General features: G+C 42.7%; 1 protein-coding gene across 2 annotated transcripts in view; it reads left to right on the top strand.

Moving 5' to 3' along the window:
* The window catches only part of RAP1A (RAP1A, member of RAS oncogene family), a 221,457-nt gene extending 205,706 nt beyond the window's left edge, over positions 1-15,751 (top strand). For both annotated transcript variants that reach the window (XM_068269744.1, XM_068269743.1), the window contains 3 exons: positions 7,556-7,699; positions 12,027-12,145; positions 15,488-15,751. In XM_068269744.1, the coding sequence (XP_068125845.1) occupies positions 7,556-7,699; positions 12,027-12,116 (234 nt within the window). In that variant the 3' untranslated portion in view covers positions 12,117-12,145; positions 15,488-15,751. The remainder of the gene's footprint in view (positions 1-7,555; positions 7,700-12,026; positions 12,146-15,487) is intronic.
* Positions 15,752-15,965: the final 214 nt, after the last annotated feature.

Raw genomic sequence — 15,965 nt, 5'->3', positions numbered from 1 at the left:
ATCGCCGTACTCAGAAGAAGTAGTATAATGTGTATTTTTATACATACCCATGCTGGGTGGGAGAAATCTCTCTGTAAATGGACAATTGTGTGTAAAAAAAATCAAATAATTGTCATTTACAGAGATATTTCTCCCACCCAGCATGGGTATGTGTAAAAATACACCCCAAAACACATTATAATACTTCTCCCGAGTACGGCGATACCACATGTGTGGCACTTTTTTGCACCCTAACTGCGCTAAGGGGCCCAAAGTCCAATGAGTACCTTTAGGATTTCACAGGTCATTTTGCGACATTTGGTTTCAAGACTACTCCTCACGGTTTAGGGCCCCTAAAATGCCAGGGCAGTATAGGAATCCCACAAATGACCCCATTTTAGAAAGAAGACACCCCAAGGTATTCTGTTAGGAGTACGGTGAGTTCATAGAAGATTTTTTGTCACAAGTTAGCGGAAAATGACACTTTGTGAAAAAAAAAATTAAAATCAATTTCTGCTAACTTGTGACAAAAAAAAAAAAATCTTCTATGAACTCACCATACTCCTAACGGAATACCTTGGGGTGTCTTCTTTCTAAAATGGGGTAATTTGTGGGGTTCCTATACTGTCCTGGCATTTTAGGGGCCCTAAACCGTGAGGAGTAGTCTTGAAACCAAATTTCTCAAAATGACCTGTGAAATCCTAAAGGTACTCATTGGACTTTGGGCCCCTTAGCGCAGTTAGGGTGCAAAAAAGTGCCACACGTGGTATCGCCGTACTCAGGAGAAGTAGTATAATGTGTTTTGGGGTGTATTTTTCCACATACCCATGCTGAGTGGGAGAAATATCTCTATAAATAGACAATTGTGTGTAAAAAAAAATAAAAAATTGTCATTTACGGAGATATTTCTCCCACCCAGCTTGGGTATGTGTAAAAATACACCCCAAAACACATTATACTACTTCTCCTGAGTACGGCAATACCACATGTGTGGCACTTTTTTTAAGCCTAACTGCGCTAAGGGGCCCAAAGTCCAATGAGCATCTTTAGGCTTTACATGACCCCATTTTGGAAAGTAGACACTTCAAGGTATTCAGAGAGGAGCATAGTGAGTCCGTGGCAGATTTCATTTTTTTTTTGTCGCAAGTTAGAAGAAATGGAAACTTTTTTTTTTTTTTTTTTTTTGTCAGAAAGTGTCATTTTCCGCTAACTTGTGACAAAAAATAAAATCTTCTATGAACGCACCATGCCTCTCACTGAATACTTTGGGATGTCTTCTTTCCAAAATGGGGTCATTTGGGGGGTATTTGTACTTTCCTGGAATTTTAGCCCCTCATGAAACCTGACAGGTGCGCAGAAAAGTCAGAGATGCTTGAAAATGGGAAAATTCACTTTTGGCACCATAGTTTGTAAACGCTAACTTTTACCCAATCCAATAAATATACACTGAATGGTTTTTTTTTTATCAAAGACATGTAGCAGAATAACTTTCGCGCTCAAATGTATAGGAAATTTTACTTTATTTGAAAAATGTCAGCACAGAAAGTTAAAAAAAATCATTTTTTTGCCAAAATTCATGTCTTTTTTGCTGAATATAATAAAAAGTAAAAATCGCAGGAGCAATCAAATAGCACCAAAAGAAAGCTGTATTAGTGACAAGAAAAGGAGGTAAAATTCATTTAGGTGGTAGGTTGTATAAACGAGCAATAAACCGTGAAAGCTGCAGTGGTCTGAATGGAGAAAAAGGCTCTGGTCCTTAAGGGGCGAAAAGACTGTGGTCCTGAAGTGGTTAACCTGTTTAAAAAAAACAAAAAAAAAACTTTTTATTACTGCTGATACAAATCCTGCAATAAATCTGCAGTGTAGTTTTATGAAAAGCACTTCCAAAAGAATCTGGCACAGCTCTTTTAGAAGAAAATTGCTTTGTTTTAACCACTTGAGGACCACAGTCTTTCTACCCCTTAAAGCGGACCCAAACCAAACATTTTTTTTTATTAAAAATATTTAGTTGCAACACTCTGACACATTCAAAGATAAATAAACACTCCTTCATACCTATGAGCATTTCAGTGTATGCTTTTCACCCGTCTCTTTTCATAGCTACGATTATACTGGGGGCAGCCATTAGCAATTTTTCCATTGCCAGACACCATCTACTCCACCAGTTTGCCGGAAAAATCCCGGCAATTTGAAAGGAAGGGAGGGGTTTCTCCAATAAATGTAAAATATTTTATATTTGTCATCATGCAGCCGAAAAAAGGCTGCTATTTATTATTATAATTTAGAAAATAGATTTTATTTCTGAAATCTTGTATTTTTAATTTGGGTCCACTTTAAAGGGAACCAGAGACGTTGGGGAGGAGCTTTTATACATACCTGGGGCTTCCTCCAGCCCCATACGCACGGATCGCTCCCACGCCGCCGTCCTCTGCTGCCTGGATCCGCCGGTACCGGCTCCCGTCATTGCCGCGAGTCGGCCGGCAGACGCGGCCAATTGTCTGCATCACACGGGGCTCCCTCCGTATACGTACGCATGAGGCTGCCTACTACGCAGCCTCATGCGTACGGGTATGGAGGGAGCCCCTGTGATGCGGACTATTGGCCGCGTCCACCGGAAGTGACGGGACCCGGTACCGCTGATACAGGAAGCGGAGGATGGCGGCGTGGGAGCGAACCAGGCTTATGGGGCTGGAAGAAGCCCCAGCTATGTATAAAAGCCTGTTCTATTTTTTAACAACATTCCTCTCTGGTTCCCTTTAAGGACCAGAGCCTTTTTCTCCATTCAGACCACTGCAGCTTTCACGGTTTATTGCTCGGTCATACAACCTACCACCTAAATGAATTTTACCTCCTTTTCTGGTCACTAATACAGCTCTCTTTTGGTGCTATTTGATTGCTGCTGCGAGTTTTAGTTTTATTCATAAAAAAAAGACATGAATTTTGTCAAAAAAATGATTTTATTTTTTTTAACTTTCTGTGCTGACATTTTTCAAATAAAGTAAAATTTCTTGTATACATTTTTGTCCAAATTTATTGTGCTACATGTCTTTGATAAAAAAAAAAATCCATTCAGTGTATATTTATTGGTTTGGGTAAAAGTTATAGCGTTTACAAACTATGGTGCCAAAAGTGAATTTTCCCATTTTGAAGCATCTCTGACTTTTCTGATTTCCTGTCATGTTTCATGAGGTGCTAAAATTCCAGGATAGTATAAATACCCCCCAAATGACCCCATTTTGGAAAGAAGACATCCCAAAGTATTCACTAAGAGGCATGGTGAGTTCATGGAAGAATTTATTTTTTGTCACAAGTTAGCGGAAAATGACACTTTGTGACAAAAAAAAAAGTTTCCATTTCTTCTAACTTGCGACAAAAAAAAAATGAAATCTGCCACGGACTCACTATGCTCTTCTCTGAATACCTTGAAGTGTCTACTTTCCAAAATGGGGTCATTTGTGAGGTGTGTTTACTGTCCTGGCATTTTGGGGGGTGCTAAATTGTAAGCACCCCTGTAAAGCCTAAAGGTGCTCATTGGACTTTGGGCCCCATAGCGCAGTTAGGCTGCAAAAAAGTGCCACATGTGGTATCGCCGTACTCAGGAGAAGTAGTATAATGTGTTTTGGGGGGTATTTTTACACATACCCATGCTGGGTGGGAGAAATATCTCTGTAAATGACAATTTTTTTTTGTTTTTTTTTACACACAATTGTCCATTTACAGAGATATTTCTCCCACTCAGCATGGTATATGTAAAAATACACCCCAAAACGCATTATACTACTTCTCCTGAGTACGGCGATACCACAGCTTTTTGTCCCTAGGCCTTCTCAAAGGACTAGAGGACATGATCTGCGCATGGAGGAAAAACGTTTTAGCCACTTATTTAGGAAAGGGTTCTTTACAGTAAGGCCCAGTGCACACCGAGCGGTTTTTGGAGCGATCCGCCGGCCGCATCCGCCTCTAAAAACGCTTGTCTAATGTATTGCAATTGGATGGTGCACACCGGCGGTTTGCGTTTTTTGCCAAGCCGCAAACGCGCCTCCTGCTGTGCGTTTGCGGTTTTCGGAAGCGTTTCGTCCTCAATGTAAAGTATAGGAAAACCGCAAACCGCTCTGAAAAACGCTAGTTCAGAGCGGTTTGCCAGGCATTTTTGTTACAGTAGCTGTTCTGTAACAGCTTTTACTGTAACAATATGTGTAATCTGCTACACAAAAACGCACGCAAAACCGCTAGGTATGTTTAGAAAACCTCTCTAAACATACCTAGAATCTCTCTGAAATCCGCTCCCAAAACCGCTAGCGTATTGCGGATCTGCTAGCGGTTTTGGTGTGCACTGGGCCTAAGAGTGATTAAGATGTGGAATGCATTGCCACAGGAAGTCGTTATGGCAAACTCTATACCTGCATTTAAAGGCGGCTTAGATGCTTTCCTTGGGTTGAATGACATCCATGGCTACAATTACTAGGTAAGGCCTAATGATGTTGATCCAGGGATTTTATCTGATTGCCATCTGGAGTCGGGAAGGAATTTTTCCCTTTTGGGGCCAATTGGACCATGCCTTGTAAGGGTTTTTTCGCCTTCCTCTGGATCAACAGGGATATGTGAGGGAGCAGGCTGGAGTTGTACTTTGTACTGGTTGAACTCGATGGACGTATGTCTTTTTTTCAACCAAAATAACTATGTAACTATGTGTGGCACTTTTTTGCATCCTAACTGCACTAAGGGGCCCAAAGTCCAATGAGTACCTTTAGGATTTCACAGGTCATTTTGCGACATTTGGTTTCAGGACTACGCCTCACGGTTTAGGGCCCCTAAAAAGCCAGGGCAGTATAGGGACCCCACAAATGACCCCATTTTAGAAAGAAGACACCCCAAGGTATTCCGTTAGGAGTATGGTGAGTTCATAGAAGATTTTATTTTTTGTCACAAGTAAGCGGAAATTGATTTTAATTGTTTTTTTTCACAAAGTGTCATTTTCCGCTAACTTGTGACAAAAAATAAAATCTTCTATGAACTCGCCATACTCCTAACGGAATACCTTTGGGTGTCTTCTTTCTAAAATGGGGTCATTTGTGGGGTTCCTATACTGCCCTTGCATTTTAGGGGCCCTAAACCGTGAGTAGTCTTGAAACCAAATGTCACAAAATGACCTGTGAAATCCTAAAGGTACTCATAGGACGTTGGGCCCCTTAGCGCAGTTGGGGTGCAAAAAAGTCCCACACATGTGGTACCGCTGTACTCAGGAGAAGTAGTGTAATGTGTTTTGTGGTGTATTTTTACACATATCCATGCTGGGTGGGAGAAATATCTCTGTAAATGACAATTTTTTGTTTTTTTTTTACACACAATTGTCCATTTACAGAGAGATTTCTCCCACCCAGCATGGGTATGTGTAAAAATACCCCCCAAAACACATTACACTACTTCTTCTGAGTACGACGATACCACGTGTGACACTATTTTGCAACCTAGGTGCGCTAAGGGGCCCAACGTCCTATTCACATGTCATTTTGAGGCATTTGGATTCTAGACTACTCCTCACGGTTTAGGGCCCCTAAAATGCTAGGGCAGTATAGGAATCCCACAAGTGACCCCATTTTAGAAAGAAGACACCCCAAGGTATTCCGTTAGGTGTATGGTGAGGTCATAGATTTTATTTTTTGTCAGCTGTTTGCCTTTGTCAAAAATTAATTACCTGAATTAAATTTGAACGCACGGAGGACACCCTCCGTGCCATTCCGCAGGATCCCTGCAGTTCAATAGTCCCCCCGGGCCGCTCCCAACCCCACAGCCCGGGTCGGGCCCTCCTGCCTCCACTAAAATGGTCGCCAGAGTTGGCCGCGGCTGCGCAGTCCACATAGACGCGAGTGCGGCTGCGCAGCTCTAGGGCCTCCCCCCTGATCCACGCTACAGGAGACAGCCTGTAGTGTGGATCGGGGGGGGGGGAGGCCATAGAGCTGCGCAGCCGCACTCACGTCTATGCGGACTGCGCAGCCGCGGCCATTTTAAATTTGAATGTCCTCCGTGCATTCAAATTTAATTCAGGTACTTAACTTTTTTTTTTGGACTCGTAAGTCCTTTGAAGCCCTGGTTAACCTTCCTGACATTTTTAAGCTAAACTGGAGAATAGGTTTTCACTCACAATTTTCATAAATGACAAAGCCGCTGAAGAGAAATTCCCTTTGTAAAGTTTAGTGTACCTGAGATGAGAAGTGTTTCAGGAACCAGACTTACTTGGGACTTTCTTAAGCCCCGTTAGGGCCGCTCATCCCTCGCAGACTCCACGAGGGGCTCAGGTCCCTGGCAATTCAGCCCAAAAGCCTGGGTAAGTTGCACATGCGCAGCCAGGCGCACACCCACGTCACACTCTCATCCCTGGGAGCGTTCTGCGCAGTAATACTTAAAGCGGAATATAACCCTGCATTTCAACTTTGCTCTAAAACATTATTTGCAGTATATTATATGCAACCAGCATTTTTTTTTTTTTACTAGACCAGCAATGGAAGGGATACATAGAACTTTAAAGTTCCTGGACAGAACTGCAGACGCATCCGAAGCTGACATAGATACATTTTGTTTACATAAATGTATCTAAGTGTGGCATGTGACTCACTCTCTCTGACTGAGAAGGAGCTGGAGGACAGCCAAAGGGTGTGTAACATTTATCACTTGTTACATTCTAGTTAGTTAAATGTATCCATCTGAACTTCTGCATATCTCTCCACGGAACTTTAAACCTTTGTGTTTAACCCTTCCAATGCTGGTCTAGTAAAAAAAATGCTGGTTGCATATAATATGCTGTAAATAATGTTTTAGAGCAAAGTTGAAATGCAGGGTTATATTCCGCTTTAAGGAAGCCCCAGGTAAGTATGAAACCTGGGACGCTTCTCGTCTCAGGTTCGCTTTGAGTTTTCTGAACCAGAGAGCCCTCCAACTACTGGAGGACGTGGTAGCACAGTGGGAGTTTCTAGATTGAGAGCTGCTTTCACCGTTTAGCTCCTCACTCTGATCAATTGGGCTTTTAGCTGCAACTTTCTTTTCAAATATTGCAGCTTAGCAAGTTATTGTGAGGCTGAGCTCTAATTTCTGTGTTGGCCTCAAAAAAAAATTCTGTGTGGCTCATAATGCGATTAGGCAGAAGAGTGGACAGCTTTCTTCTCAGTAAATTGGACTAAAAAAAGGGGGTTTTAAATCTATTTATTGCAAAGATGGCTGATATGCAATACACACATTATGTATTGCAATTAATACACATGTATTGCCTTTAAAAATAATATAAAATGAAATACTGAAATTGGGCTTACAGAAGCTGATACAAGTACTGAACCAGCCAGTGGCACCTGCTTTTTAGGTTTTATCCCTGTTTATAATTGGGAATTGGTTGTAAAATAAGTTATGCAGCTTGAACATCGATCAATCAAATGCCTTGGCTACATTTGCTTGTTGCATCGACTTAGAATTATTTGCATCTCTGATAATCTAAAAATATGGAGTATTGCTTACAACATTTTAGAAAATGCATTCTTATTACCATTATATAAAATGTTACATCTTGCATCTTTTCTTTTTGTTAAAGGTACCCATGATTTTAGTGGGCAATAAATGTGATTTGGAAGATGAGCGGGTAGTTGGCAAAGAACAGGGACAAAACTTAGCCAGACAATGGAATAACTGTGCCTTTTTAGAATCCTCTGCAAAGTCTAAGATCAATGTAATTGAGGTTGGTATCATTTAATTAATTTCATGAGATTGTGGGTTACTTACAGCATTGCTCTCTACTAACCTACCTGATGTCCTAGTGTCATGCATCTGGATTAACAGGCGTTTTGGTTCCTTTCTCTGTAATATATTGTCCATTGATTATTGATACTAGTGTCTCCAGGTACTTTGCAGATCACTGCAGAAGATGTCAGCAATATAAAAATACATAATGTCCTACAGAATCATAATTGCTGCATAGGCTTTTGCAGCCATAGTGTTAAGTCATGAACATGCGTACAAAGGACTGTCACCTGCTGGGATTGGCCTTGATACCTTGGGCGACATTTCTGATCTAAACAGATGCCTCACTACCCTAGAGGCTAGCAACTCCTCTGTTATGGAGCAGGAACACATGGCATATGAAGAACAGCCTCCGGCAGGTGGGATGAGTACAAGAAAAATGTGCGCAGAGGTTGGTCTGCAGGACAGATCTTTAGATGACATAAGTTGTGCTCCCGCACGCACACAGTTTTTTGCTCAAGGCAGTCCTTATCGGCATTCAATCCAGCATGTGTACATAGCTTAAGGTCAACTTGTCTTGTGCTTTTTAGAGAAACCAAGAAAATACAAACAAAATATGCAAACATACTACAAAAGAATCTTGTTATTGTAGACTCTGATATAGTAAACTCAGCCCTCTGGGCCCAGCCATGTGCTTGTATGAATATACAATGTATGACATTTCCTGATATAGTAAACTACTTGGCCAGGGCACAAAAACACCCTTTTATAACTCCAAAATAATATCATGTATAAATGTTTCCAAAAGAACGGAATTAAGCATGGTGTCCAGAAAGTCTATCACCCAAAGCATAGTTGTATAGTAGTAAATCTACACTAATGATCTAGAAGTTTGCTTGCCTTCAAGACCTCCCAGCTAGACCTTCTCATCTCTAGCAGCTATTATTCCACTTGCACAACAAACCAGCATACTAGCTGCATCCAGTGATGCAGCATGGTGCCTATCAATCTGTTGATTGCCCCAATATTGATGGGGTGTTTTGTCCCTCGGAAAGGGCAAAAATAACATGGAATTGCTGAAGCATTCTCGCTGAACCCTAGCTGGGAGACCTTGCAATAAATGGCAGCTCCGTGTGCAGTTGCAGGAGTGAGGTTTAGGCCATTATTTACATGGAGCAGTAATGGCTTGGTGTTTCAAGCATTCACCATTTGTAAGACGACCAAGTATTAGCTATGGCTATACCAGTTTACACCCGCTCAAACTTAATCACATTCAAATACAGTGACAGACAGTTGAGATAGGCTTCAGAAGACAGAGCTCTCTGCCACAAAGTCGCAGAGCTCAATGAAGCTCTTTTGCATAGATAACTGTTTAACACTTCCTGTACTGGAAACAATATTAGACTCAAATCTCTGTTGCTCATGTTTTATTTCTTAGCTGTACTACACATAAAAAGCATTATATTATACGTTTATTTTCACTTTAAATTCCTGGGGAAAAAAAAAAACTGAAAGTAAACCTGTGAGTTACAGGAGAAAAAAAGTCAGATACTACCCACGGACAGGAGCATGGCCATGGGCACCACTTTACAAAACTCTTCTCAACAAGATTCCGGGGGTTCCAGCACTGGATTGGTGTAGGTGAGGGGAATGGGGGGCTCCTCTAGATTATCCAGAGACTTTCCTCTACTGAGGTAAGTACCCATTTGGGGCACTTTTTTCCCCTTTGGGTAAACTTGAAGTGAGAGCAATAAAGAGACTGCCATCTTCATTCTCTAATAATGCCAGTTCCCTGACTTCTGTTCTGACGCTCTGCCTCTAGCACTTTAAGCCTCTGGCCCAGAATGAGCATGCTGATTAGATGTTTCAACTCCACTGGCAGCATGCATGTTGAGTATGTGACTCAAAACAACTTTGCATGACAGCCAGGCAATCTGCATCGTTTATAAGAGAATGAAAATGACAGCATCCTTTTTTCTCTCGCTTCAGGCTCCCTTTAAAAAAGACATATAGTGCCTTCCAAGCAGAGAATGAATACGGTATGTTAAATGCTGTATCAAAAGAGGAAAGCTGGCTGTGTCTGTCATCGGCCCTCTGTTTATGTCTGGTTTCCCAATGGAGGGCCTCTGCCTATTGAATTAATCAACACTGCTGTATTTGGAAAACTGTGGTTCTTTTACAAAGGCTGGTTTCCACTTGGAGTAGTGGCTGTTTCCATTTTGGCCACCACTCCCATTGTGATGCGCAGCCAAAGCCCAGATCGCTAAGCTGTGCCATGCACAGCTATAGGAATTTGGCTGTGGAAATCTGCATCATGCCGTCCAGATTTGCTGGACTACACTGCAGTGCGATCTGGTCGTCAAGTCATTAGTGATATAGACAGTTTCCCAACCCCACTTGCATTCGTAGAAAATCAGCAAATTCCGGCATAGTGGAAATAGTCCCTTTAGTACTTTAAAGAGAGTACCGTATATACTCGGCTATAAGTCGAGAAATTTAGGACTGACTCAAAGTATAAAAGTGGGGGGGTCGCCTTATATTTGAGTCAGTCCTAAATATCCCACTTATAGCAGGGTGGGGGGAGGGCGTCTCTCTCTCGCTCCCCCTCTGTTGTAACTATCATGCTGTAAATTTTCCCCTTCCCTTCCTCCCCCACATCTCCGTGCAAAGATGGGCTGCCTCTCTCTCCCCCTCTGTGTAATTAATGTTCGGTGCCGTCGCAGCAGAAGCCGACACTTAAGTTTCATTGCCAGCACGGTATCCTCCCTTCATGCCGCTTTCTGTCCAATAGTACAGCGCGACTCTCGATGTCACATGACATCGGGAACCGGAGCTGTACTAACATGAAGGGAGGATACCGTGCTGGCAATAAAACTTAAGTGTCGGCTTCTGCTGCGACGGCACCGAACATCTTTGCACGGAGATGTGGGTGAGGAAGGGAAGGGGAAAATTTACAGCATGAATTCAGCGCTGGCAATAGGAACTGTGTCACTTCTGCTGATGTGCTCACTGTGCATTAGATCGCACAGAGGGGGGAGAGAGAGGATGGAAGTACAAAAAAACGTAAGCAATGCGGGGAAGGGGACAGAAAGAGGCACCTTCCCAGCACATAACATTACAGAGTTGTGCTGGGAGGGAGGGGGGATTTTCAGTGTGTTGCCGGTATTTGTATGCTTTTATGTTGGGTATACTAAAATGTTGAAACACCAGTGATTTAGCACTGTGGGGAGGGATAGAGAGACGCTGGCTGCTGGGGCTCTCGGAAGGGTGTATTGTTTAAAGCGGACCTGATCTCAGATCTTTCTCTCTGCTCTAAAAGATATGCAATAGCATAATAACCATTAAAAGGTTTGTATCAGCTGTAGTGTGTCTACTTCCTGCTTTCATGGAAGCAGGCATATTGTTAACATCCTGCACTTTCAAATGAGCTTATCTGCCTTCTCAGGTGACACAGGGGAGAGATCAAATTACAACTTGTTATTAGACACAGATGAGGGGGAATTAGACAGGCTAAACTCTCTTAATACATACAGGGTGCATTTCTCTATGTTTTCCTTCTGTCCTGTGCAAGGCTTCAAGTCTACTGTGCAGCCATTAACTTTGCTACATAGACTTATACTTGAGTAATTAAATAATTCCAACTTAAGAGGGTCAAATATTGGGGTCGACTTATACACGAGGTCGACTTGTATCCGAGTATATACGGTAATATAAGAGCATTGCTAACACTCCTGAAAATGCAGAATGCCTGGGAATTTAGTTCCCTCTTTTGATGTTAATACTTTCTTAACCACTTATTTAGTATCAGTCAGCAGATTAGGTGTGCATGCACCACTGCTTGAATGGTTGTTCTAGGTGTGAGTCTCAATAACCATCTTTTTTTTTTCTTTTCTTTTTTTCGTTTTTACTCCTCTTAGTTTAGGTTTTCTTTACTTCTTAACCATATGAGTGATGCTGGGCATACACAGAGTTTCTTTTCCTTATCAATTGAGGCGCTGATGGCTCGAGTGATAATATCCGACCTGCCAGATAGATTCCCCGCTCGATTCCCGGCGGCGGGGAATCGAGCGGCTGATAAGGAGTGCCGGTGGGGACGAGCGGGAATCAATGCCAGCGGCTCGATCCGGCGCATAATTGCATCAGTGTATGCCCAGCATTACGCCTAGATTAGGTAGACTTGATCTGAGAAGTAGTAGGGCACAATTATAGATTTATTTTTTTCCCTCCCAAATGCTACAGGGTAACAGCCCCAGGCACAAATGTTTAGGACTTTGAACTACTTAGAGGAGCTGTCTTGTATAATTGATTTCTATTCAATGTTTTAGATCTTTTACGACTTGGTCAGACAGATAAATAGGAAAACACCAATTGAAAAGAAGAAGCCTAAAAAGAAATCTTCATGTTTGCTGCTTTAGACTGTCTTCAAGCAGCAGATCTGAGCCAGGTAAATGGTAAACCTTGTTGGTTTTGCATGGTAAATGTTTGAAGGTGCCCATACACTATACAACCAAATTATTTGATTTTCCCATTCAATAAAATGATCGATTATATAGAACATTTTATTGTATTTTTTTTAGTCTAGTTTGGCCACCTAGTCCAAACCTCATTGCTGCCATTGTTCCCCCTGTGCCCAATAGCTTTCTCCCTGGCCCTGCCTGGAACCAGTAGCCTATTAGTCCCCTGTTTGGCTGTGGTAGTAGATGGCTGATAGCAACTACTGCTACTAATAATTTCTATAATGATGTTAATCTTGTTCTGCTATAATATGCCGTGGACAAGCATGAATGTACTGGGCATGCACAAGTAAGGGGGGGGAGAGGGATTGTTGCTCTGTATCCAGGGGGAGGAAGAGGTCCGTGTGGTTGGTGGGGGAGTAAATAAGTGATCAGTGTGGGTGCTGGGGGAGGGAGTGGTCAGTGTGGGTGCTGGGGGAGGGGAGTGGTCAGTGTGGTTGCTGGGAAGGGAAAGGTCAGTGTGAGTGCTGGAGGAGGGAGAGGTCTGTGTCAGTGCTGGGTAGAGTGGTCAGTGTAGGCACAGGGTGAGGGAGAGGTCAGTGTCGGTGCTGGGGGATGGAGAGCCACTAGGATGCAGTCCAAAGTTTCCTGGGTGGGGGCAGAGCTGGCTGTTGGTCGTGGGCAGAGCTGCCAGTGAGTAGTGGACGTGGCGTTTTACCCAGCCAAAGGGGATCTTTAGATGTGGCCTAACTCCCTTTCCACCCACAATATGGGACCATATGGAATATGAGCCAGCTAAGTAGAGCTTGTGTTTAGGCAGTAAGGTGCTTGGCTTCACTCCTGCAACAACAAATACAAGTTAATTCAGTGTCATGGTACATCTACAACATTGTTCCTAAAACAAGAAGGAAGGATTGCATTGCTGCCTACAACACAGCCTTAAGGCTCATACACACATCAGACTATAGTCTTTGGAAAATGAAAGATCACAGACCAATCTTACCACCCTTCATGTAGTATGAGAGCCATACTCTACACAGTCTATTCTATGGAGCTGAAATCCCCATCAGAAAAAAATCTTTGCAAGATGCTGCACACAAACATGCTGCGCACACTCAAAAGATCTGTAGCTGCAAAAGATCTGTTCCTGCGAAAAATCCATTCCTGCAAATTGCAGTGATAGTCTGCAGATCATCATACACACATGATTTAACTGACATTGATCTGCAGATTAGATCCACCAAGATGGATTTTCAGATCTGCGGATGATTGCTTGATCTGCAGATGAATGTCAGTTAAATCATGTGTGTATGATGATCTGCAGATCTCATAGATTATCATTGCAATTTGCAGGAATGGATTTTTGGCAGGAACAGATCTTTTGCAGATACTGATCTTTTGTGTCTGTACAGCATCTGTGTGTGCAGCATCTTGCAAAGATTTTTTTCTGATGGGGAGTTCAGCTCCATAGAAAAGACTGTGTAGAGTATGGCTCTCATACTACATGAAGGGTGGTAAGATTGGTCTGTGATCTTTCATTTTCCAAAGACTATAGTCTGAATGTGTGTATGAGCCTTTACTCCTAACAGATTTGACAAGTTTACTTTAACCTCCCTGGCATTTTGATTCCCGCGGCCGTGGGAGGGTTTTTAACCTAATCGCCGCCGGTGATCAAGCCCATCAGGAAATCCCGTTCTGAACGGGATTTCCTTCAGGGTTTCCCCCGTCGCCATGGCGATGAACGAAATGACGTCACAGGGAGTCCCGATCCACCCCATAGCGCAGCCTGGCGGGGATTGGCCAGGCTGCGCACGGGGTCTGTGGGGGGGAGGGGCCTTCTTTTGCGGCGGCGATCGGAGAAACACGCAAAGTGCTAGCTGCGTGGTGTTTCAAAAAAAAAAAATTATTCAAATCGGCCCACCAGGGCCCGCGCAGTGCATTGCGGTGTTACTGGACGAGCTGAGCTTGTCCGTAATGCCCAGGAGGTTAATGGTCATCTCTGCAAATCTATAGGTTGCTGTGCATAGGGAGGATTAACTGAGAATACAAGAGCCAGGCAGTCTATTCCACTTTGAGTAGCCAGAGAGCTATAAAATAAATGCAAGCTGTTTCCAGGTTAAGAAATAAACTTTGATTAGCTGCACATGAAGATTACCGATTAGTTGCAACAGAGTGGCCCATCTATGACAGAATACTGATAACATTCATGAGAAAATACTTTAGATATGATGCACATACTTAAAGAGGATCTGTAATTACACCCCCTCCCAGGGGATACTAACCTCAGGAGGGGGAAGCCTCTGGATCCTAATGAGGCTTCTCCTGTCATCCTCTTACCCTCTGTTCCAGCGCTGGCTCCCCCAAGATGTCGGCTGGGGCACAGGCATAGTAGCGACTGCAATATTTACCTTCCAGCGCAGGCCCAGTAGCGGCTCATGCGGCAATGGCTGAGCCCGGTCGAGTGTGCTCTACTGCGCAGGCGCGAGTCGGGCTCGGCTATTTCCATGTGAGTCTGAACGGAAAGTTGCCACTGAGCCTGCGCTGGAGCCAGGCAAGGTACACATTTCCATGTCCGCCGTTCAGGGGCTGCCAGCGCTGTAACAGAGGGACAGAGAAGGATGGGGAAGCCTCATTGGGATCCAGAGGCTTTCCTCTCCTGAGGTAAGTACACCCCAGGGGATGTTTTTATTTTTACAGAGCCTTATTTAAGCCTGGTACACACATTCAATTATGATTGGCCAATAGCTTACCAATTTTACCACCTCCATGTAGTAGAGTATTTTCCTACTCAATCTGCTCATAGTATTCAATAGCTGTTGACCCTCATACTACATGGAGGTGGTAAAATTGGTCCGTGATTGACCAATCATAATTGAGGCCGGATCCACACTTCAGAGCGCTTTGTGATTGATTAGCGCTTTTTTAAAATTTCTCCCATTCACTTTCATTAAAATCATGGTAAAAATCGCTGCAATTTTTCATGTACGCGATCGCTGTGAATGGGAGAAATTTTTAAAAAGCGCTCAGAAAGCGCTAATCAATCACGAAGTGCTCAGAAAAGCGCTTATAGTGTGGATCCAGCCTAGAAGTGTGTTCCTAGCTTTATCTTGCTCTCCCCCCTCCTCATACTTTTAAATGGCAAAGTCACTTTTTGTAATATGGAATGCAGAAGTATCCTGGTGTTTAAAATTCATAATGCTACCTACAGTCTAATTTACATATTTCGAAATGTTCTAGTCTAGAAGTAACAAACATGTGAGTGTGAAATTTTTTGTGTCGTACCCAGGACAGAGTATAATTATTATTTTTTTGTACATCTTTCTTTTATGTAGAATACAGGAATGAAGAACTGTTGCTTAGTTGGAAAGTGCCAGCATTCCAAGATGTAAAAATATACACAAACCTAACTTAACATATCCTAAGAGGCCTCTTCTGTTTTATATTTTATGTAAACAATTTAGAAGATCTCCAATACTGTTTGCACAAGGTTACCTGGAAGTGAATTGGCTGTGTTTCTCTCCAACAAGAAGACACATTTGTGTCAACTTTTGCAATAGTAGTGACAATAGATGTGAAAATAAAATGACTTGACTCTACTTTGATTCTATGAGAGCATGAATGAATTTAAAATGTAAAAATTGCAGTCTTGTTACCGAAATGATTTTCACATAAGTTCAAAATCTTTTCCATGTCATGCCCACGTCAAGCACTAAAATATAGCCATTTATAGTTTTCTTTATAAATATACAGAGAGATATATATCCCCTTTTATGAACTCAGTGGGACTAATAGCTTTGTGTCACAGTGACT

The sequence above is a fragment of the Hyperolius riggenbachi genome, chromosome 2 (assembly GCF_040937935.1).
Source record: "Hyperolius riggenbachi isolate aHypRig1 chromosome 2, aHypRig1.pri, whole genome shotgun sequence".
Lineage (NCBI taxonomy): Eukaryota > Metazoa > Chordata > Amphibia > Anura > Hyperoliidae > Hyperolius > Hyperolius riggenbachi.
Note: the sequence above shows the minus strand (reverse complement) of the source record. Positions and strands in the feature narration are given on the sequence as shown.